Source organism: Harpia harpyja, chromosome 8 (assembly GCF_026419915.1).
Source record: "Harpia harpyja isolate bHarHar1 chromosome 8, bHarHar1 primary haplotype, whole genome shotgun sequence".
In the NCBI taxonomy this organism is placed as follows: Eukaryota; Metazoa; Chordata; class Aves; order Accipitriformes; family Accipitridae; genus Harpia; species Harpia harpyja.
Genome location: NC_068947.1, coordinates 27159537 through 27184246, shown reverse-complemented (window position 1 = coordinate 27184246; position 24710 = coordinate 27159537). Strand labels below are relative to the sequence as shown.

Here is a 24710-nt window from a genome sequence, read left to right as displayed (position 1 = left end):
ATAGCATAGGAGTAGTATGTAACTATAATGGATGTTGAAAATTGTATCTTGTATACAACTGGATAGAAAGTATTGGGGACTGGTGCATCCTTCATGTTTCCTGTATGCTTTGATATATTTTATTGTTTTATATTCTCAAGTATGCAATTCTATTAGGGTTTTTTTTCCCCACATAGCTATTTTTAGTATGTAAAATTATTCTCTTCAAGACCACAATTTATATGAGAGAAAAGGCTCTGGAAAACTTAGAATTTACTTTTTGAAACAAATCTAGGGAACTGCATGTTATCTTATGATTGCTGTGGTCCATAAAAAAGCATTCTCTCTTATTCTGAAAGATTACATAAGACAGACTTCAAATGAGCCAGACTAACCCTCTAGATCACATTGGGTAGGCTGCGGCAATCCAGTTCTGCTACTTCCTCAGTGTAGCATAGTTTCTGAGAGCTAGCTTTCATACTTCAAGTCAGTAGTTCGCACAGCTCTAATTACAGTACTGGAAAATGTAGTGCCATTGTTCTACAGGGCCAATGTAGACCAAATACATTTAAATGTATTTGTGTAAACTGATGTGCAAAGGTGACTGTTAGCTTTAAGGTGGTTAACATGCTGTGTTTAGATTTGGTCTAGAAGAAAAAATTACAGTCCCCCTGTCCTGGTTTCAGCTGGGATAGAGTTAACTGTCTTCCTAGTAGCTGGTACAGTGCTATGTTTTGAGTTCAGTATGTGAAGAATGTTGATAACACTGATGTTTTCAGTTGTTGCTCAGTAGTGTTTAGACTAATGTCAAGGATTTTTCAGCTTCTCATGCCCAGCCAGCGAGAAAGCTGGAGGGGCACAAGAAGTTGGCACAGGACACAGCCAGGGCACCTGACCCAAACTGGCCAACGGTGTATTCCATACCATGTGACGTCCCATCCAGTTTAGGAACGGGGAAGTGGGGGGGGGCAGGGATTCACCGCTCGGGGACTGGCTGGGTGTCGGTCGGCGGGTGGTGAGCAATTGCACTGTGCATCATTTGTACATTCCAATCCTTTCATTATTGCTGTTGTCATTTTATTAGTGTTATCATTATCATTATTAGTTTCTTCTTTTCTGTTCTATTAAACCGTTCTTATCTCAACCCACGGGTTTTGCTTCTTTTCCCGATTTTCTCCCCCATCCCACTGAGTGGGGGGGAGTGAGTGAGCGGCTGCGTGGTGTTTAGTTGCTGGCTGGGGTTAAACCACGACACCCCCCTATAGAGAATGACTGGTTTAGTTTTATGAGGGACATATTTAATAGAAGTCTTGGTCTTCAGCTTTTGCCTAAAGTTTTGATTTTTTTTCTTCAACAGGTATTTAGTCATGTCCTAGTCTTAGACAGACCAGCTGTGCCTAACCTTTTTGTTAGACATTGTGGGTCATAGGCTGGTACATACCTTAGAACATATGAAAATTTGGAAACCATAAGACAAAAATTCCTCAAGCTCTAATTATAAGGCACTGAAAAGACATAGGCGATCCCTCTTGCCATCCATACCACTGATTTGACTGAAGGTGACATGACTGTTCTTCTGAATTAGGCATTTGAAGTTGAGTGAGCTGAGTCCAGAAAATAGAGTGATGATCTGGAGGACTGTAATGCCCAGTCACTGTCCACATCCTCCAAATATAATCTGTTTAGGATAGGACACAATTTTTATTAGAATATCCATGGTACAATGAACTTTATCTGTGTGCACACCGTCTCTAAGTATTATGTTGTATTACTAGTTTGTTCTACTGCTCTGAACCTCCTGAGTGTTTGTCATGGTTTAACCCCAGTTGGCAACTAAGCACCACCCAGCTGCTCACTCACTCCCCCTGCGTTGGGATGGGGGAGAGAATCGGAAGAGTAAAAGTGAGAAAACTTGTGGGTTGAGATAAAGACAATTTAATAAGTGAAGCAAAAGCCCTGCGCGCAAGCAAAACAAACCAAGGAATTCATTCACCACTTCCCATTGGCAGGCAGGTGTTCAGCCATATCCAGGAAAGCAGGGCTCCATCACGCATAATGGTTACTTGGGAAGACAAACGCCATCACTCTGAACGTCCCCCCCTTCCTTCTTCTTCCCCCAGCTTTATATGCTGAGCATGATGTCATACATTATGGAAAATCCCTTTGGTCAGTTGGGGTCAGCTGCCCCAGCTGTGTCCCCTCCCAACTCCTTGTGCACCCCAGCCTACTCACTGGTGGGGTGGGGTGAGAAGCAGAAAAGTCCTTGACTCTGTGTAAGCACTGCTCAGCAGTAACAAAAACATCCCTGTATTATCAACACTGTTTCCAGCACAAATCCAGAATGTAGGCCCATACTAGCTACTATGAAGAAAATTAACTCTATCCCAGCCAAAACCAGCATAGTGTTCCATAGTACCTGTGTGTGAGCCGACGTAGGCAGGATGCAGAAAGAACCACAAAACCACGGATGAAATGCAAAGAGTAAATTTATTCTCATTACCTCGCTAACTGGGGGATCTCCCAGGCAGCACCCGGGCAGAGGCACGCAAGTGGGAATGCAGGTACCGCAGAGCTCGGTCCTTGCTGGAGAGAGAGATTTCAAACCTGCTGCTTTCACCTGTATATCAGAGATTTTCACAGGCATAGTTTTCCACTGTGCTTTGATCTTTCCCACATTAGGGCAGGAATCTTAAGCTTGTTCGATAGGGTGCCTCTGAGTCTATCACAGGCCTATGTTATCTAAATACAGATGTTCTACTTGTCAAGTACACAACACCAAACAACAATTAGTATATATATGGGTTTTTTGACACCCCAGCTGCATGTCACTTGAGCGTGTTTACAATTCTCCTCGCCAATCTTCAGTTATTTTCCCACAACGTGTGAGTCCATCACCGATGTCCTTGACCAAAAGCAATCCCACGAATGAGTTTGCCTTTGCCTGAGGCAGGAGTGACCCAGACTGTCTTCCCTAACATATTCTTTATGTGCACTACGGGGACTTTGTCCCCTTCTACAGTGCGTAAAAGTTTTGATTGGGCAGAGCCAGCTTGATTGGTAGATCCCTCAGTGTTAACTAACCAGGTGGCCTTTGCTAAATATGTGCCCCAATGTTTGAACGTTCTACCCCCCATTGCTCTCAGTGTAGTCTTTAGCAGGCCATTGTATCATTCAGTTTTCCCAGAGGCTGGTGCATGATAGGGGATATGATACACCCACTTAATGCCATGCTCTTTGGCCCAGGTGTCTATGAGGTTGTTTTGGAAATGAGTCCCATTGTCTGACTCAATTCTTTCTGGGGTGCCATATGGCCACAAGCCTTGCTTTTCAAGGCCTAGGATAGTGTTCTGGGCACTGGCGTGGGACATGGGATATGTTTCCAGCCATCCAGTGGTTGCTTCCACCATCGTAAGCACATGGCGCTTGCCTTTGCAAGTTTGTGGGAGTGTGATATAGTCAATCTGCCAGGTTTCCCCATATTTATATTTCAGCCATCGCCCTCCATACCAAAGAGGCTTTAACTGCTTGGCTTGCTTGATTGCAGCACGTTTCACGTTCATGGATAACTTGTGTGATAGTGTCCATGGTCAAGTGCACCCCTCGATCATGAGACCATCTATAAGTTGCATATCTTCCCTGATGGCCTGAGGTGTCATGGACCCACCAAACTATAAATAATTCACCCTTATGTTGCCAGTCCAGATACACCTGAGCCAATTCAATCTTAGCAGACTGATCTATCTGCTGGTTGTTTTGATGTTCTTCAGTGGCCCAACTCTTGGGTATGTGGACATCTACATGATGTACTTCTACAACTAGATTCTCTAGCCGGGACGCAGTATCTTGCCACAGTGCAGCAGCCCAGATGGGTTTGCCTCTACACTGCCAGTTGCTTTGCTTCTATTGCTGTAACCACCCCCACAGAGCATTTGCCACCATCCATGAGCCAGTGCAGAGATAGAGCACTGGCTGTGTTTCTTGATCAGCAATGTCTAATGTGAGCTGGATGGCTTTCACCTCTGCAAACTCACTCGATTCACCTTCTCCTTCAGCAGTTTCTGTGACCCTTTGTATAGGACTCCATACAGCAGCCTTCCACCTCCAATGCTTTCCCCCAGTGCAACAGGACCCATCAGTGAACAGGGCATATTGCCTCTCATTTTCTGAGTTTATTATACAGAGGGGCCTCTTTAGCACACGTCACCTCCTCCTTTGGCAATATTCCAAAATCTTTGCTTTCTGGCCAGTCTGTGATCAATTCCAAAATTCCTGGGCAAGTGGGGTTTCCTATTAGAGTTCGTTGTGTAATCAGTGCGGCCCACTTACTCCACGTGGCATCAGTTGCATGATGTATAGAGGAGACCTTCCTTTTGAACATCCAGCCCAGCACCAGCAATCGGGGTGCTAAGAGGAGCTGTGCTTCAGTACCAACTGCTTCTGAGGCACTTTTTAACTCCTTCGTATACTGCCAATATCTCTTTGTCAGTTGGAGTGTAGCGAGCCTCAGATCCTCTGTATCCCTGACTCCAAAACCCCAGGGGTCGGCCTCGGGTCTCCCCTGGTGCTTTCTGCCAGAGGGTCCAAGTAGGGCCATTCTCCCAGGCTGCGGTGTAGAGCACATTTCTAACACCTTGTCCTGCCCGGCCTGGCCCAAGGGCTACTGCGTGAACAATCTCCCGTTTAATTTGTTCAAAGGCTTGTTGTTGTTCAGGGACCCAATTAAAATCGTTCTTCAGGGTCACTGATAGACTGCAGGAAGTAATTCTTCTCAAAAGAGTCCATTAATATTGACTAGTTATGGTGGATTGACCTTGGCCAGCTTTCAGGCACCCACACAGCCACTCTCTTACTTACCCTTCTCAACAGGACAGGGGGAGAAAATGAGATGAAAAAGCTCGTGGGTTGAGATAAAGACAGGGAGATCACTCACCAATTACCAGCACAGCCAAAACGGATTTTAATTGGCAAAAATTAGTTGAATTTATTGGCAGTTAAATAGAGTTGGATGATGAAACACAAAGACAAAATTAAAGCAACACCTCCCCCGTCCTTTTTCCCAGGCTCAACTTCACTCATTCACTGCTGACTCCTCTACCTCCCAAGCACTGCAGGGAAATGGGGAATGGGGGTTGTGGCCAGTCCATAACAGCTCCAGTGTGGGTCCTTCCCATGGGCTTCAGTTGTTCAGGATAAACTTGCTCCAGCATGGGGTCTTCCCCAGACTGCAATGTGGATATCTGCTCTACCGTGCTGTCTCCTGGGGCTGCAGGGAGATCTCTGCTCTGGTGCCTGTAGCACCTCCTCCCCTTTGGCCCTTCCTCACAGAGGCCGCCCCTGCAGCCCTCCTGCTGCCAACATCTTGCCACATAAACCCAATACACTAGTTCAGACAGAAAGGAGAGAAAAATTAAATTCAGATTCAATTTACTCTTGCGGATTATAATTTTGCTGCTGCATGTGCAGGAAAGTATATGCACATTTGTTCAGAATCTGTTTTTTTCAATGAACTTAAGCTACTCAAAAAGTCTATTGAATTTCACTTTATGCTGGACTATGCAGAAGGTAGGGTGGTTTCTTGGATTATGTCTTTGCACCCATTTCTATGAAGTGTTAGACTGTGGTGAGATACATCATTGACTGAGTAATAGTGAATGAGCAAAGGAACAGGAGGAGGGAAGGAGAGCAAGCAAGCTGAGAAATTATTAAATGCCATAAAATGGGCACAAAGACAGTTGGTTAATCTAGATAGAAAGGGAAGAAGCATTTTCTTACTTATTTTATTATAAATTGCTCAATTTGTCTTTTTTCCTTCTCTTCTATCTTTTTTATATTCTGTGTAGGTGTTCATGAATATTCCACTCATTTTGCAATAATTTATAAATTTAACTTAGATTTGATGACTCCTCAGAGTAAATAGGAAGTTATGGATGGAAAATCCAGATTGAATTTTAGGAAATGGCAATGTATTTTGGAGTGGGAAAAAATAAATTTCTCAGCTGACATTTTACTTTTAAATTGACAAATGTTTTGTCAATAAGCATTCTGATTGTACAGAGAAAGTAGATAAATATTACTCATTTAAGTTAGTGTTCCTTGTGTTGTCTTGATTTACTAACACCACTTAATCTCTTACTTGCCTTTCTAGATCGATTTGCAGTATTAGCAAACAATAACCTCCAAATTCTTAACATCAATAAAAGTGATGAAGGAGTATACAGATGTGAAGGAAGAGTGGAAGCCAGAGGAGAAATTGACTTTCGGGACATAATTGTTATTGTGAATGGTAAGGAGTAAAAATTGTCAAATTGACTTCTTGCTTTACTTGATTATCATACTCTATTTTAAAATATATCAGCTTCTAAAAAATCCTGATTAAATTGGTTAATATAGTTGTCATGTCTGTTTAGTATTGTTTTCCTATAAATGTAATTGCTTAATATTTAAAAAAACCTACTATACTGAGTAAATAGAATCCATTGCATTTCATAGTATCAGTGTATATAAATATGTAAAACCTGGATTATTGTTTTTAATCATTCACAGAACATTGACAATCGCTGCAAGACTTGATTTTCACATTATAATATATAGTAGTTCAGTTCACCCTGTATTTTTCAGTGTTTTGTCATTTACTGCTAAAAAACCACACTTGATTTTTCATATTCACCTTCATTGCATTAACATATTTTATTAACTGTCCCAAAAGTCACAGATACATTTTATTAAGATTAACAGTATTACTTAGATTTTTAACATTTTATTTCTATGAGGAGTAAAATATATAATGAGTTATCTGAAAAGTGGCATTATGTATTTTATTAGTTTATAATAAACCTCTAAGAAGGAATATGAATGGATTAAGACAAGTGGAGCATTTAGCTCAACCTCTCTCTTAAAGTCAGGGTTGACCTGTTGAAAAATAAATATCTCTTCATATATTGTCCAGAAAGACACAGTTCATAAAGGGCATTCTTTTTTCTATGCATTCTGTTTAATGTCAGTTTTTCAATGAAACTACTTCAATCATGTCTATTAGGTTCTGAGTTTTAAATGCTTTGTCCTTGACTGGTCCTTCTTGGCAAACCCCAGTTTACAGAAGTCATTATGTAAGTTGAATTCTCAGTCATTTTCAGGAGAAAACAGATTCTGTCACAGGTATTATTTAATCCATATAGTCAAGCAGCAATCTTTGAAGCAGAATTCTTTAGATTGTTGTAGATAGTATACAGACAGTGGCAAGCAAATGGGAGATTATTCTACATATTGTGATAGAATATAACAGTACATGCCCTATGCACTGTGAAGCCCCCCCAACAAATTGCTTTCCTCTCTGAGCATTGTGGTGCTGCATTACCTTGACTTCTGGTTATGTATGGTTCCAACAGCGCATCTGATAGCATTTAAAATGCTGAATGAGATTTTCTGCTGCTGCTATTTATGTTCATGGATACGAACCTACATTTTGAACACCTTTCGCTTCTATATGATACATATATGCAGTTGAGCTGAGAGAGCACCTGTATTTAACCTAAAACATCAAATTGCAAACTATGGTCTGACTTCACATCATTTATTGGTGGATTATATCCACAAATTTGGTTCTTCATACATTTATTATGACTCTAGACAAGAATGCTAACACTAACCTCTAAACTTCAGTTCACAGTGTTAGGAGGAGAAGGAGTTGCCAGCTGAGCGATTCTGATATGGTTGCTCATGTAGAGTGGTATCAGTTAAGTGTTATTTTCTGTTTCATTTATATGAATAAATAAGTTTTCCTACACAAAGCTGAATGTATTAAACTTGGCCCAAAATAGCTTTTAGAGTAATATTAAAAATCAGAAAGAAAAAAAAAATTGTAGATCTCTCTGAAAAGGAAAACCTATGAAAGAATTCGATTCAGAAAATAAAAGGAAAAAAAAAAAGAAAAGACAGAGCAATCTGTAGGCCGCTAAATGCTACATAGCTGTATTTCCACCATATTTCTTTTTCCAAAAAATAAGCAGTAATACTTACTTTGGAGGATAATCAAAGCTTGGTATAAAAAGAAAAAGTTATCATGATAGTATTTGTATGTAGAAACTGTGTGAATTTAGAACTTTACTGTTTATTTACTTATATTGCAATAGTACCTACAGAATCTACAGAAAGATCTAAGATCTATACACATAATAAGAAGCATACAAAGTCTCCAAAGCTGGATGAACTGCAGCTAAAGAACATAGAAATAGCAATAGTTCATGAGACCTGGCACACCACATAACACATAATTTTACAGTTTAAAGTTTTTAAGTTTTTGTGAGAGTTTGTAGGGAGACATGAATATAGAGAATTATGACATTAATAATTAATTCAGTAATATTACTGCTTGCTCTTACATATGTTTTTAGGGTTTACAGTGGAAATACATTTCCAGGAGGAATATAGGGGCTGAAATTGTTGTAGCTTTGCTGATTTATTTTGAGAATAGCAGAATTCTCCATGTATGATGTTTCTTTTCTGCAAACAGTATATGAGTATGTTGCTTTCTAAATGTCTTCTTTATTATATAGCAAGAGTTGATAATGTTTATATTTCTGCAAATAAGATCTGTTCCAAAGCTTATACATGCTATACTCAAAAATGTAGGCTATGGTAGAACTGTGTGAAATCCTGGATTCCCTTTTGCAAGAATAGTGATGAAGATTTGATTAAAAAAGAAACTATTAGCTACCCTTTTGCTCATTGCCCTCTAGTCAGAGTATTATCCATGGTGCAGGTGATCTATACATCCTCTGATTCAGGACGAAGATTTGAATTAAGATCACCTCTTCTGTGAACAAGGACTTTATTCGGTACTGTTTCTTTGCCTCTCTGTCCAACTAAAAAGGGAGGACAGACAGAGTGGAAAAACAGTTTGAGAGGTTGAGAGCACCCAAACATTACAGCAAACTGATGAAGACCAGTCTCTCAGAGGTACATGATATGGGACCAAATCCTCTCAAGAAGAGGAGAAAATTAAACCTAGGACTAAACCTATGATTCTCAAATTTAAGAACAAGAGGTAAGTTCCCTCTTGGGCTGTTTTGGTCATAAATGAGTCATCTCTGCCCATGTGGATGATACTTGCCTGTAGAATGGTTTCTTGTGGTGTGTGGAGGCAAGAAAAATGAATCATCACTAGAAGTATTACTATAAAGTGAAAGATTAGACCTTGCAACCACCAAAATAAAGTGATTAAAAGCCAATCTCCAAATGATTTAAGAGCATGTTGCAAAAGTTCATTATTTCTTTGCCTGAAGTTAGGTAGTTGTACCCATATTTAAGTACCTAAGTAGAAGAAAGTTTCACAGTTGATGAAGCAGCATGTGCAGGTGATGTTGACTAAGTGGAAATTAATTGAACTTTTAAACTTAGATACCTGGATGGAATGTTATTATTTTCCTTAGTAACAATGACTTCCTAAGAAGCTGAAATTAGGTGACTTTAAGCAAAGTATCTTTTTTTTTAATTAGTGGAGTCATAAATAGAATCAATTTCTTATAAATTCGTTACAATAAAAAGGAAAATTCTTGTTTTGTAATCATGATATAAATATAGTATAGAATTTGGGGGAAAATACTGGGCTATAAGTGCACAGTATAACTACACATAAAGATAATGTTGTAGAGATGTACTTCATTTTGAAGAGAAGGGATTAGAGAAGACAATGGTGTGTGTCTTAAATATTTCTTCCATTCTCTACTCCATCTGGATGCTAAGCTGGTTGTCATAACATTGGCTAATTCACATCAGGGAGAGGTGTAAATAACAGAAAGTAGGGATGAAATCGATAGCATTTCCATCAGACCATAGTAGAGTATGTTCTCTTCTACACCCAGTGTCCAAACTAGCTGATCATAGCAGCATTATGACTCAAGCCACATGCACATAGTTTTAAAAACTGAAAGCTGTAAAAGAAACTATTTTGAAAGTGATATTCAGTGTTCTGGTTAGTGTTGCAAGACAGGGACTCTGTGCTGAGGAGTTTGATGGTGAAGGCCTGGAAATGCAACACAGATCCTCTCTCTACTAACTTATGGAAAAGAAGAAAACAGTAAATTTGCAGAGGAAGTGTTAAAATCTGTTTGCCTAGGTTATTGGCCCATGAAGATAGAGGTTTGGTGTTCTGGGGACAAGATATTTCCATATCCAATCTGTAGCCTGGGCAATTTCAGGTAGAAAAGAAGTGATACGTGTAACAGACTTAACATAAAAAAGTGTGAAAGCAATGTAAGTAAATATATGTTAGAAAACCTCTTTAGTTTTAGCTGGATGTTCACTATAGTGTTTTGGTTTTTTTTTTTTAAATGTTTTAAAGATTACATATGAACAGAATGCAAATTGACTCAAAAATTGTTAAGATCTTGGAACAAAGTTTGATATATAAAATGTAGTTTCTAATGTACAGAAATCTTTGGGAGTTTATAATAGGTAATAAATTGATATACATTTGAGCTGGAATATCTCTTTGAAATCTAATGTTTAGGTATCTTTTTCTACTTTCAACACTGGAAATTTTATAGCATTTCTTCTCTACCCATATTTACTGTTAGGTCTAAATGTCAGGGGTTTTGTAAAAAAAAAAAAAGGTTAACATGAAATAGAACAAAAGAATTCAAGTCCTCCTGAAAACAAAAACTTCTTTTTTTGTTATTTTCTCTCTCTCTCTTATGGGCTTATTAGATTTATTTCTTTAAGTTTTCTTTACTATGGGGAAGTTCCATAAATGGGATACACATCCTGATCTCACTGACATAAATGAAAAAGAATTGTTTCCACTTAAATGTGACTGGATTTTACACTTTGCTTAAGTGTGAAATGTGAGAGACTTGCCAGTATAGCATCATTTGGCTTTTCCTCTTAGGTACACACTTTAGTTCCATCCTACGTACATACGGGAACAGAACCAAAGATAAACAGATCTGTTGCCAGAAAGAATGATGAGAAAAATAAAATTTGACTTTTGAAAAGAAAAAATAGTATTTCATTTCATTGTCCTTGCAGTGTCTCTTGGAAGACTGAAGTACTAGTGCTGAACTGAGTCATAGTCCTGTAGTCCTTAGTTGTCAGCAGTGAAGAACCTGCTACTTCTGGCAAAGAATTGTTTCATCCTCTCATGTTACTGAGTATATTTTTAGGTCTAGACATTAGAATGCACTGAAAAATGGCTAAAATGTGTTAAACACTTTCTAAGTGACTTTTTTTATGGAAGATGGATAAATTGCTGTTGCACAACAGGAGGGTTTTGTATGCTGAGTAACGGCCCATGGAATTTCAGATAGGAAAGAAGTGACCTGTGAAACACAGATTTCAGCACACCATAAAAAAGTGTGAAAAATACATAACAACATTTACTTACTGATCACTGATAATTCTGGTACATTATTTTTTAATAATTTGATATATTTAAGGTTTAGAAGCTGGAAAGGCTTCTGAAGTGGAATACTAAAGCTAAAATATTTGGTGCAAAGCAACAGAAGTTGATTCTCAACAGCTGTGAGAAAAACCCATGGAAGTGCAATGGGAAGCCAAAAAGCAAATTCGTTGGGATTGCCTGTTTCTCCTTCTTTTCTTTAGTGTATGTTCAAGCTAAAAAGTATAACTCTGAGTCACACTGGTGACAGGATGCTCTTGCTAGCAGATACCTATATTTTATGAAGCTCTAATCTTCTTTTACCTTTTCTCTCGCTTTCTCTGACATTCCTTCTTTTTCACATATCCTCTTCCTTCCAATCTGCTGGGATTGTTTTCATTTGTTTATTTGCTTGATAGTTAATGGAAACAGATTTAGGACAACTGTCTTAAAAATTACCATATGAACAAAGATGTTAAATATCAGCCTGTGAGTTGTTCTGTCTTAAATATTATTGCTATTTTTTTCTGTTGGGTAGAGTTCTCTGCAAACTGTTACAATTTTAGTAATAACTTCATCCCATCAAGAGTAGACAAAAGTTGTCACTCTCAGAATAAATTACAATTTTTGGAAATACAATTTCCAAGAATAGATTGTATCCCTTGGCTTCTGTCACATTTCACCTTTTGAAGCTGGTGATACTCCTGCCCAGGAAATGTGCAGGACTTAAGTAAAAAGAATTAAATATACATAATCAAGGCTACTACATACTGCACCTGTTTTAAAAGCACTGTCTGACGTTAATACATAGTTGTATGCCAGCTTTATAATTGAATGAAAGAGAAAAAAGACTAGAGAGATTTTCATTTGAGATAGTTAAATTACTGCCCATCATAACTCTATTGTGTCTTATACATGCTAAGTGTAACTTCAGTCACTTTAAAATGTTCTGTAAGAAAATTGAAGTACTGCTGAAAAAGACTTTTAAAAAAATTTATTCTAGTACAAAAAAAGGTTATAAATGTTCTGATAATATTAAAAATCTTGTGTTTAAGAAAAGTAAAGAAATACTAGTAACAGTGATTCATAATGTAACTTGATACCTAAGTGTAACCATAAATTCCAAAATTAGCAAGGGGCCCTATCCTGTGCTTTAAATTTCCCTGGAAACACATAAAATAATTTATTTTTCCATTAATAGGACATAATGTTTTATTTTTCAGTTCCCCCTGCAATTACTCTGCTACAGAAATCCTTTAATGCCACTGCAGATCGAGGAGAAGCAATAACTTTGTTCTGCAGAGCCACTGGATCACCTCCACCTGAAATCAGTTGGTATAGGTAAGTTCAGTTGAGGTCTGCACATCAGAGCATGTTGTTTTAATGTGTCACAATTTTCTATCACAGTCCATTAAGCTGTGCGACCTTGATTTCTTTACTGAATTTTAAGAGCGTTTGCTGTCCATTTCTGTTCTAACTTCTAAAGCTAGATTCAGCATTAATAAGTGAATGAACTTGCACAAATTCAATTGCACTGAGGTTACCAGTAGGCGAGATAAATGTAAAAAGTGCTAAAATACCATATTGACATGATTTCTTCATATTTGAGCAGAAACAAATAAAGGTGAAGCAATGAGTCTATATCTCAAAAACAATAAAAGCAAAAATCTCACAGCAACTTTTGCATATCAATGCATCAGGTAAAAACATATGCAGTTGTGCATTACATAAATATCCAATACAGATCAGCAATATTGATAACAAAGATAACATTTTCCCCATCTGTAAAAATAGATTCTAACCCTCTAACTCTCCATTTCAATGAGATTCAGAAGGAGGTATGGTTTTAGACACCCCTAGCATATAAGAATGTTTCATTGAATTAAGATTCAAGGGTATCTTATGTAATGTTTAAAATGTAATACGTTTTGAAAATGGAACTGCTTTTAAAGTTCATGTGTGTTTTTTGATGATATCAATGATATGAACATAGTATAGCTATGTCATTTGGGAACACTTACCATAGAACATTTGTAAAAATTTGAATACCCATATTCTGTATATTCTTTCAATTTTAACAAAGATACACATCAGTCCTGGGATATAAAGTATCTCAGACACCTCATACCAGTGCACATTTCTGCTTTAGACCTCAATAATTTGTATCTATTTGTATTATTTCAGGTGAATTAAAAGGTCACTGCATTTTCAAAATGGACATGGAAAGGATTTCCATCAATTCTTAATCTCCTTTGGAATCTTTGAACAATGTTAGATTCATTTTAAATATTAGCTTCCTTTGACTGACACCTTTATTTTAACATGCCATAACTCAAATATGGATTTCAATTTTTCTCTTGTGCAATTTGAATTTCAGGAGATGTAAATAAATAGAATGCAAAGTCAATTCCTTAATGTAGCTTAGAATTCAAAATTTAGTGAAGAGGAGGAAAAAGAAAAACAAAATATGCAGAGACCAAATTAAAGAACTGATACTGAATTCAAACTAAGGTTGAATATTTTGATTATTTAATGTCTTTGAAGTAATTTTTTACAATGTCTGTCTTATCTGGCTGAAATTCTTAAGAGTTGTCTGAAATCTGGTACCCTAAATGGCCTTGTTGTAAGACAACCAACATTAATGTTTTATATTGTTAAGAAATAATGCATAAATTTCCACAGTTTGTGGATATCTCTGTTTACAGTTGGGGGGGGGGTCAGTATTTCATAAATAATACAGTATGTACACAGGCTAAGTGTCTTGGAGAGACACTTATCTCTATGTCTACCGAGTAGAGCCTACTGAAGGATTTTCCTTTGTTTTGCCAGCCCCTGAGGCAACTGACTTTTTTAAACCATTCATTAAATATCTTTTCTAAAGATTTTAAAAAAGCTTCACAGCCTTGTGTACTGGATACTGAATGTTAACTACAGAAACTTCTGTTCTGTTTCTATTTCAGAAACTATCTCATAGTGAGGAATATTGGCTTATGTGCCTCCTTTCCCTGTTTTGTTGTTTTGGTTTTTTTTCCCTTTCATTCACTTTTTATTTTGTCTTATTAGACTATAAATTCTTGGCAGTAGAAAATTTTCTTGCTTTTTTATTTGCTGACAGTGAGAGGTTGTAAAGTAGTAGGTGGAAAAGGCCCCTGGTGTCTGTGACAGGATATTATTATTGATATACAAACAGGGAAAAAAGATGGGAGGAGCTAAATTATTTTTTCTAGAGGAAGCAAATTTGGTTCTAAATTGTATTCCAGTACTAAATTTCTGCATCAAATTTCTGCAATCTCTGTCCTGAACCGTTCAGGTCCCTTTTCACTCACATATAGGTAGCCAACTGAAAGGATTCAGAATCAGCTGATATTTTCTCCTTGTCCTTGGACTTATCTTGCAGATATGTCAAGATAAAGACCTTAGTTTTCTAGAATATTTCAGATGCTTTTTCTTTAGAAATTAGACTGAGCATAGGAAAACTAGATCAACATAATCCTTCTTGATTTTCAGAAAAATCTAGAAAGCATTGTCAGTGGTAGGAAAGTCTATCAAAACTGATTTATTTAATATTAATATGCTTGTCATCCATTGAGAACCTAATTGAATCCGTTTATCAGAATTAACGGCCAAGGTGTCATATTCCAAATTTCATCCTGTTTAGCATACTTTCTGATGTTGAATGTAGGTTGATATTAACCTCAGTTGTATGTGTTTCTTTTTCAATAAACAAGTGGAATTACATCCTGAATCTGATTAAGTGTTAATGCTGATTTTGGAAGGGTTACAACCTTTGGTTACAGCAAGTTATGGGATTCGTGTTCAGTTTTATTCCCATCTGTACTGTTTATCCATGTGAGTTCAGTTATTTTATTTAATTTGCCTCAGGTTAACCATTTGTAAAATGGGTATGTGTAATAAAGTGACTGAATGGAAGTCTGTTTTCTGAATACATAGCTATGCTAAGGAAAAAAGGCTAGCGAGATGCAAACTATTATAACAGAGAATAATGTTTCATTGTAAAACATTCAAAAGTATATTGAACATTCTGGAGAGCTGGGGAAAAGCTCTGATAAAAAGGGTGGGAATGATTTCTACTCCACTCTGCTGGAGGATTTTTGTTATATGGTATAGAAAGTATGTCCATACCTGTTGAGAGGGTTCATCAAGATTAAGGACCTGTTTTATACACAGTTCAGTGTTCTTGTGTCTTTGTTGACGTTTAAAATGGGCTCTGACACCAATTATTCTCTCATTCACTCTATTGAAGTTTCTTTAGCAAGGCCTGCATAATTTGGATCTATCATTGTGTAGTCTTACCTTCCTTACAATCCACTGATATTTTAGTCAATTACAAAAGAAATTATCTTGATTTTCTTTTTTCTTGTTTCCTTCTCGGATTGCAATGAACTGATTTAACAGGTCAACTTCAGCTAGGGCATGAAAAATGACTGTATTTTTAAAATCAAATGACAGTAGAATTAAGGTGGTTTGTATATCCCTCTGTGTTGACTGTAAGCAAGATGCTGGACAAAACAGTAGTTTCAAGCTTTAAACTCTTTAAGACAGAAGCTAATATGGTAATAGCTTTAACTATTTACGTCGTCCCTTTTTCATTTCCAGGTGCTGACAATGTTTGAGATTTTATCAATGTAAAATGGAGGCATCTGAACTAATGTGTCAATCTTTCTCAAAAAAATGCTTTAGTTCACTTACAAATTAGTTTGAAATACCTAGTCAAGAAGAAAGGTCAGCAAGGTTTAGTTGCTGCTCTATTTAATGTGCATATGTACTTTGTTGATATTTCATGGACTGAGAGAATCTAATTCTTTCACCACTTAACTGATATCTCTATTGAAACTGATATTACATTAGTGTAAAGCATAACCTTCAGAGAAGCAATACGCCAATAGAATTAAATTAGCCAGGAATGAAAGATAAAGATCCAAATGTACAGGTTATGAACTGGAAATCTTTACTCATGTGAGTAGTCCTACTGAAAACATGATGATTGTTTACATGTGTGGAGATAATTTACACTATTAAAGTTTAGCTGGATCAATCCCCTTATCTTTACTGACAGGATTTAGAATTATCTGACAAAAGAAATAATCTGGTTTTAATGTGTTATTCATGTTTTCCTGTTCTCCAATATCAGCATTAATCTGAATTTCTCCTGTTCGCTAGAGGGTCCAGGGAAATGCTCATAATCTCATTTCTGCTTAGAAATTGTCATAGATATAGGTGATGTTTGTGATAATGGGCATTTGGAAACTACTTCTGACTTTGAATATAGACTTTTATTTCCTAACAGAAATCACTAGGGTTGTTTTTTGTCTTTTTTTTTTTTTGTGAAACCACCTATGTGGAAAATTAGACCTTTTCTGTTCTAAAAAATGATTTCTATGATTTGCTTTGGAAAGGAGATGAACAAGTATCACAATAATATCTTGCAGTGGACAGCTAAGTCGACTAGAGTTATTTACAAAAATATTACTCAAATGCAAGCTATATAGGTGCCAGGGGAAACCTATTAACAGATATTTATGCTCCCAAGAAAGAAGTATTCTCACTTTTAGGGAAAGTATTATTTTAGAAAATATGAAATATATGTAGTTATCAGCATTACGTGAGAAGAAAGTGAAAATTGTTGTTGCTCAAATCTTGAAATAAAACTAGGTGTCCTAAACTAGGCATATTGAACAGAATATAATAGAATATTTCAGTAGTGCATATTGGTTTCATTTTACAAATTGTTTTCAAGAAGTTGGCATTGTCAGCAGGATTATCAATGCTTATGAAAATCATGCAATTTTTATGTACATGCTTATTAGAAGGGGCTGTTGATGATTCAACAGAAATAAAATCAAAAGAAGCCTAGAGCAAACTAGGCAGAATGAGAAGAAGTAAAAAAAAAAAGTTAAAATTGCACTCTTGAAAAAGAAGCTGTTTTGATAACTGTGTGTATGCCAAGGTGCTCAAATAGACCGGTCAAGCCTTGATCAGCCCTCAGAATTGTTCACAGGTTTTATTATTTCTGTACCATCTGGTCAGAACTCATTCTAACATCTGGAGACATGCCTGCTTACTAAGTTGTGGCTAGCCAACAACAACTGAGAGGAAACAATTTGGAAGGGTTCTTTATGTGCCAATGGGCTCTACATGTATGTAGTTTAAAACATTTAAGTTGGTGCATTGTTACTAATGTGAACTGCAACAGTTACACTTAGAGAATATTCTTTTAAATGTTTCTCACATACATGTATTTGTCTAACCGATTTCCTTCTATCCTTCCCTGAGTGTAAGCCATATGTTAGAGTTCTATTCACAAGCATTTTTCTAACATTGAGTCAATATTGAACATTTAAGAATAAAGATATTGTAACATTTTTAATATATATATCTTTTAGAACCTGACAATAGAATTGTGAAGCTGGGGTCTTGAACATCAAAATGCAATTCAGAATGCTTTGCTTGTGTCTAGAATGTGCACATTCTTATGAAAAAACCACTCTGATCCTGCAGAACAATTTTTGTCATGCTAAAATCAACTCCCTTCTATACACACTGCCAATTTTTGCCACGTGAGTCAATGCATTTTTGAGGCTAGCATAATAGCAGTCTCTTCCCTCAAAGATTATTTTCAAGATATTGATGCTTCCATAGCACATTGTTTCAGAGTTTGGAACCTACTGGTTGATTTATACATCATTCTTATTTTTTTAGGAACGGTGAACTTATTGAAGAAAATGAAAAATATATGCTGAGAGGAAGCAATACAGAACTAACAATAAGTGATATAAAAAATATTGATGCAGGTCCTTATATCTGTAATGCTAAAAACAAAGCAGGAAATGATAAAAACCAGACATACCTTCAAGTTTTTGGTAAGTACTGCACAGTGTGTTCCATCCTTCCATTTTAAATGTAAACAGTAGGGAACTGAGGTCATAATTCACAATTTTCGGTGGAATACTGTTCCAACACTGCAAGGTGTCTACTGATTCAGCAAACCACTCTCTGTATAATTTTACAGCTTTTTCCTCCCTGTTGGCTACTTTAACCTTTACACCTGAACTTAATTTTGAAAAAGGCTATCTGGCATTTGCTTTTCTGCTATTCAGATACAGTACAATGGAGTGTTAAATTGTTAATTCACTCTAGTTTTCCTTTAAAAGTTGGCTGCTTGCAAGAAAACCAAGAGGAGAAAGAGGGCAAAATTCTGAAAGGGGAAAAAAACAGGTTATTTGGACTTTTAAGCAATGGTTTTTTTTTTTTTAGATAAGAAACCATGCAGAGGTGTTCCTGATTTTTAATTTTTTTTTCTTTCTTGATTTTTATTTTTTAAGTGCATGATTGCAGATTTAGGCACAAAAATATTGTCTGATGTGAGTTTCAAAGGATAAAAGTAATAACATGAAAACTCTTATTTTTCTGTGCTCTACCACACAATCTGTGTTCATGATTCTCTTCTTTACATAGAACTGATAATTTCTTTGAAGTTTTGTATAGCTATAACCTAGTGAGAATAGGCATCTGTGAGAATGTAGAAAACCTCCTTCAGAATCATTGTGCAGCATCAAGGCCGTAGCTTACTTACAAAAAACCTACAAAAAAGTCCTGTGTTGGGGCTTTTTACATTAACTTTAGCTTGTAGTAGAGAAAGACCATTTGTATTTGAATAGCTAAAGCACGTACTTAGGACCATGGGAAATTAAATTTAAGTCCCAGTTAAAACTAATAGTAATGTATACAAAGTGAAACAGTTCTAACAGGAGAGGGTAATCTGATAACTTGCACTGAAGGAGCAGAGTTGTTGGGTTGGATAATACTGTCATTTGGGATCTGGGAGCCTGAGGCTGAAGCCATGGTGTCAGGTGAACAGGTTAGCTGTGTCTGTGTGCTTTTCACTGTCTTTCATATTTGAGAAACTCTTCATAGCCCTCCATGCTGTGCTGTCTCAAGTGCTCCATACTCCAGACGGGGTGCCTAACCATTGGGCTACTTTGTTGTTCTGAGGTACTTGAAAGTTATTCTCAATTACTTTCTAAAGGAAAGAAGATTAAATACAATTTTAAATTTCATCCCAGCCTCTGTACATCAAGATGTACAGCATCTTGAACATTTTTGTGGAAAACAAAAACATTTAATTCAATTCTATTTCCAAAATTGAAAAAAAAAAAAAATTGAAAGAATAGAAAAGATTTCCTAGTTTTGATATGAGTTTAGGGAAGTTTCAGCAGAAATAATTTTGCATGTTATTTGAGTAACTTTAAGTATGGCTGAAATTTACGTAGTTTTTGCCTAGGGCAACATAACTTTTGAATGTAAGGAATAGGGAAAAGGATACACCAGATGTAAGGGTGAGTATTTCCTGTATACATTCTTCCATCTTTTAACAGCCACTATTCTGGGGACTCCCTGGAAAGCTAAATCCAAATGATTTAATAGATACCATGAGTTTGTTTAATCCGTTTTGAACTTACACATCCTTTTTGTTTCTACAATATCGTAAACTCCTGAATTCCTTAAACTATTTCTTTCTTGTACAAAAAATTATTTCTTATGTTTAAGTTTGGAGCCTATTCATTTCTTTGGATGATAATTCTCATTTTAAGATAAAAAGTGAAGAATAATTCCATATGTTCTTTACCTCAAATGTAGTTTTCTGTCTTACTAGTTCATTTATTTTCTAAGCTGCAAGGTTCCAGTCTATTTAGTTTCTCCTACCGTGGAAACCATTATGAATCTCTGAACCACGTATTCCTGTACCTTTCTGGTTACAGTCCCCTGTTTGTGAAATGGCAAGGCAAGAATGGCACACAAGATTCACGTTGTGGGGGGAACCTGGCTGTTCAGCAGCACAGTGCTGCTGCTGCTGCTTTGATCTCAGTGCCTTCTCTCACATTCTGCTTGCCTCTGACTGTCCCCGAGTACTGAACTGGTGTTTCCACAGAACTGTCTACAGTGTCTCCCAGGTCTCTTTCCTGAGTGATTATAGCTAATTTAGAGCACCTCATTGAGTATGTATATTTAGAGTTATTTTTCCTGTGTACTTTACTATTGGATATATTTAAATTAGATTATAATAATCTGTGTACTGTTAGTTTGACCTTAGGGAATAGTATCATAAATTAAACCTCTTACCTTATTTGTAATCTCTAAAGCTCAGTGTAATTTTAGTCTAATATTGCCTTTACAAAGTTCACCTCTACTTTAACTCTGAAAATGTGGAGCAGTATTGTATTTTCTCCTACAAAGAACTTCACTTTTGTCTCTTTCACACAGGTTAAACTCCCAGTCATATACACAGACAGCAACTTACTATACTTTTCTTCCCCTTAAATGTATTCAGAAAACCGCAGTGTGAAAATGGCAAGGCAGATGGCTGATTATTATAGCTAAATAGTACACAAACTGCCAATTTGTGTTAAAATGACCTATTAAATTACATCATTCTTTCCTACTCCTTTAGTTTGCTTATCTCACATACCTGTTATCTTTAATTTTAATTTACAATGCAATCTCCTTGGGGCAATGACTATTGTTTCTGCTACAACGGGGCTCTGGCAGGTTTGAAACTTGTAATAACAGTAATGTAACCATAATGCAATAAAAATAACAGTAACATTATAACATTCAGCATTTAAAATTTCTAGTACTCTGCACTTTTGAATGGACGTGCCCATCTTAGTGCCATCTAACAGCTGCATATGTTTAGTTTCCATGCGTGACTTAAGATTTTTTTGTTAATTTTTTTGTTTGTTTCCAGTATCAGTGCTAAAAAAGCTATTTTGTCCTCATATCAAATTCTTACTCTGACAGTTTTTCTGCAACGCTAACACATCCATAGAAACCCAAAGGCACACACCCTGCTCTCCCCAATTCTTCGTCTTTGTTAGTGCTCTTTATCTGCTTTACCTAATAAGACGTAGAAAAGTAAAGAAAGCCCTGTTGCCCTCAGAGGATTTCTTACTGATCATGATTTGATAATCTGTGTCTGTCATCCTGTTATCTGCTATAGTTCTCTCTGTATCATTTTCCATTACTACCTAAAAGATCTCACCCATATTAGTGCTTAGGACTTGTACTGAGGTCTTTGAAACAAATTCATTTATGTTTAGTTCTTCTGAACAGCTTGAAACCATAGGTGTGCTTCCTTGAATTCTTTAAAAATATTTTTAGTATTTGTCTCTGCTTGTTAGCTAACTTTATATATCTCTTCACCCATACTATTCAGTTTCATTGTTTTCTTTGATTTGTTTTGTGATGTAATTAGTTATAAATATGTGTGTTTAGATACATGTAATTAGCATTTTGAATTATGAAATACAACATTTTTAGAGCAATGAGCACCCCAACAAAAATTTCCAAAATAACATAATTACAAGCAGTTGATTTAAAAGCAGTCAGGAAAATTCAATACCTTAAAGCCTTCCTATATCATCTTACTTTCTCAGACCTAAACATTCATTTCTTCATCATTCCTTCTCCAGAGTGATGGCAGTACTGTTCATTTACTGTGTAATAAAAAATCTAATCAGGCTAAATGAAACAAAGTTAGCTTTAATTAAAGACATATTCATGCTTTGTAAGAATAGTGCTTATATTCTGAGGATAGTTTTAATATACTTATTTGGTTTGTTCTTTAGTTGCTCATTTCCACTCCTTAATCACTCAAATGTTTGGTTCTGCCATTCGATGATGCATAAACAGTTGAGGTTTTCAACAAGTTTTCTCTCCTCTGTACATGTGCCATAGAAAGAGACATTTCTGTGTCTAAAAATATTTTTTCCTTAATCAGAACTGGTAGAAAAATTGGAATGAGTTCTAGCATAAGTTAATTTGAAGTTCTCTAGGTTGTAGGTGTTTTACCTACGTAATCAATGAGAGGGTAGTCTGAGCTTATCAAAAATATTTAATTGGCATTTCAGTAGTTTCTGACAATTCATTTCATGAAAGTCAAATGAGGGAAAAACACCTCAAGAAGCATTACACAAGACCCTTTAATTATTGTATAGTTTAAGCACATACTATTTTTATTTTCTAGATGTGTTTTTAAGTATAATCTGAATCTCATATAGCAGGAAGGTTTTTGCAGCTGTGTTCAATATAACTTTTATTGTTTATTGAGAAAAGTAAATGCTATTATTAATTTATTATCTGTCATCAGGCAGATGAGAGGAAATGTAACGGACCTATCCTGTCTTATCCCTCTTAGATGTGTTCCAAATGTTAAAATTCAAAATGTTTAGGTTAATTTAGGCCCTCAAAAGCCATACATCTTGGAACCAAAGAGGCTGGAGTGAGTCTATAATGAGATTGGCGTGAGAGGTTGCCTAAACTTTTCCATTATTTTTAGGCTTAATGACTGCATTCCTTTTACATTTAGAGTGCCTGGAGCACATGTATTTAGTTTTCCTTTGAGCTTAATAACTAGATTAATATGTGTTTTGGTATGGGTTTTAGTGGTTGGGTTTTTTTTCCGTAAGATACTATTCAACACACATATGGCAGCTCTTTACTTAAATTCACTGATATCTCTAGAAAGGGTTTCCCATGGATCTGTGTATGGAACTATCTATGCCTGCTCATCCGAGATACTATGAAGTATACCAACTGCAGCTTCACAAAGTGTAATTCATCAAAGATGTAGTGTCAAAAGTTCATACATTTTATATATTCCTTCTTCCTCCCTCTCACGTCCTTACCTGTTTGGAGCACCTCTACTTTTTAAAATAAAAATGATGCAATCTATACAGGCAGTGATGCCAGTTCTCTCGGAAGACAAGTCTTAAATCCCTTTGAGTGTGAAGTAGTAATACCATTTTAACATATACAAAGACTCAGGTTTATCATGCACTAAATCAAGTCAACACTTCATACTGGTGTGTGTGTGAATCCTTATTATGTCAGGAATCAAGTTTCAGGTATCTGTTTCTTAGATTTTTCCTTGTTGGTCTCTAGCTCATTTACTAAATTCAAATTGTACCAACAGTTTCCAGGAGGACAGGGTTGCAGTTTTACTATCTGATTCAAATGTGGTTGTGCAGGAAGATAGCATAAGAGTATGATTCCTCATGTGTCATGTTAATCAAGAGATCCTGTCAGGTAGCAATATAGACATATACCTCGTCTCGCACCAGTAAATCCATGTTTGTGTTAATAACAAGCTGTTTAAAGCAGTTCTTTTGATGAGACTATCTCAAGCTTTATATATGTGCAGCCTCCCAAGCCTGATGAAACTCTTTTGTCAAAGATATGGGTAGAACTCTGCGAATTCAATACATTGTCTACCTTTTCCATTAAATTGGTTGTATGCAACCAATAACAAATCTAGAGCCTTAGATTGCTATCCGTGTTCTTCTTAAGCTTTTTGAGCAGTCTGTAAGTACACAGCAATGAACTTGGCCCTTGTCTGCGACAAATCCAGAGGAGACCAAGGAAGGAATCTGAAAGAAACTTGTTTATTGGGGAAGTGTTAGAGAACTTAACACCACCCTGCTCTGCTCAGAGAGCAAACTTTCCAACCAGTAAATGTTATTTCTTTATTTGGCAGCATCACTGTGTTAATATTTAAAAAATGCATGTCTAGTAATAAGCAGTTTCTTACCTTCCAAATAAAATAATTTTAATGGAGCTTAAGCATAACTCCTTTCTATATTCAAGCCTTCTTTCATTTCAGTCTGGTCATTCAGTTTACAATTTTTTAAGTACATTATGATACAAATATTTCACTATTTTTGACTGAAGAAACAAGCAAAAACCTGAAGGCTTCCTGGATCTACATTCCAAGACCCTGTATTTTCATTTTTTTTCATATTTGCTAGAGCATGGCAAGCAAATACCAATTCAGTTTGAGAATGACCTTGTCAATTTAGAAAGAACAGTTAAAGAATTGGGGATGGGGTGTGGGGGGGTGGCGGGGAATCAACTGTTTCAGTATTTCTATCAATACTAGTCTTGACATTCTCAAATAAATATTGTTAATTGCATGTACATAAAAGTATTTTAATATTTTCCAATGTCCAAAATGTCATTAAAAAAGTATTCAAACAGTGTAAAAACTTCTGGTCAATAGCAAGTTATGACTTGTGACCTACAAAAATGAAGCAATTAAATGAAGCAACTAAATAATATCACCCGTATGAGCTCTCTTCTTCTTCCTAGTAATAACAGTCAGCTAGATATATTTGGTGATTAATCAGTGCTTATTCCTTTAAATGTCAGCTGCTCATGTCTAAAATGTCAAGCAAAAACTTTTTGTCTTGTGGTGAATCGTTTGAAGAAGGCCTTGAAGAAATTTAAACTATAAGTCTAAGATTAAAAATTAAAGAGTATCTGTTATATGTGTTAGAACATG

At 36.2% G+C, this 24710-nt stretch overlaps 1 protein-coding gene across 1 annotated transcript in view; it reads left to right on the top strand.

Annotated features, from left to right (window-relative positions):
* Positions 1-24710, top strand: part of NCAM2 (neural cell adhesion molecule 2) — a 331544-nt gene that overhangs the window by 180396 nt on the left and 126438 nt on the right. Inside the window, exons 5-7 of the mRNA XM_052794652.1 lie at positions 6125-6262; positions 12577-12694; positions 18074-18234. Coding sequence (XP_052650612.1) covers positions 6125-6262; positions 12577-12694; positions 18074-18234 — 417 coding nt within the window. The remainder of the gene's footprint in view (positions 1-6124; positions 6263-12576; positions 12695-18073; positions 18235-24710) is intronic.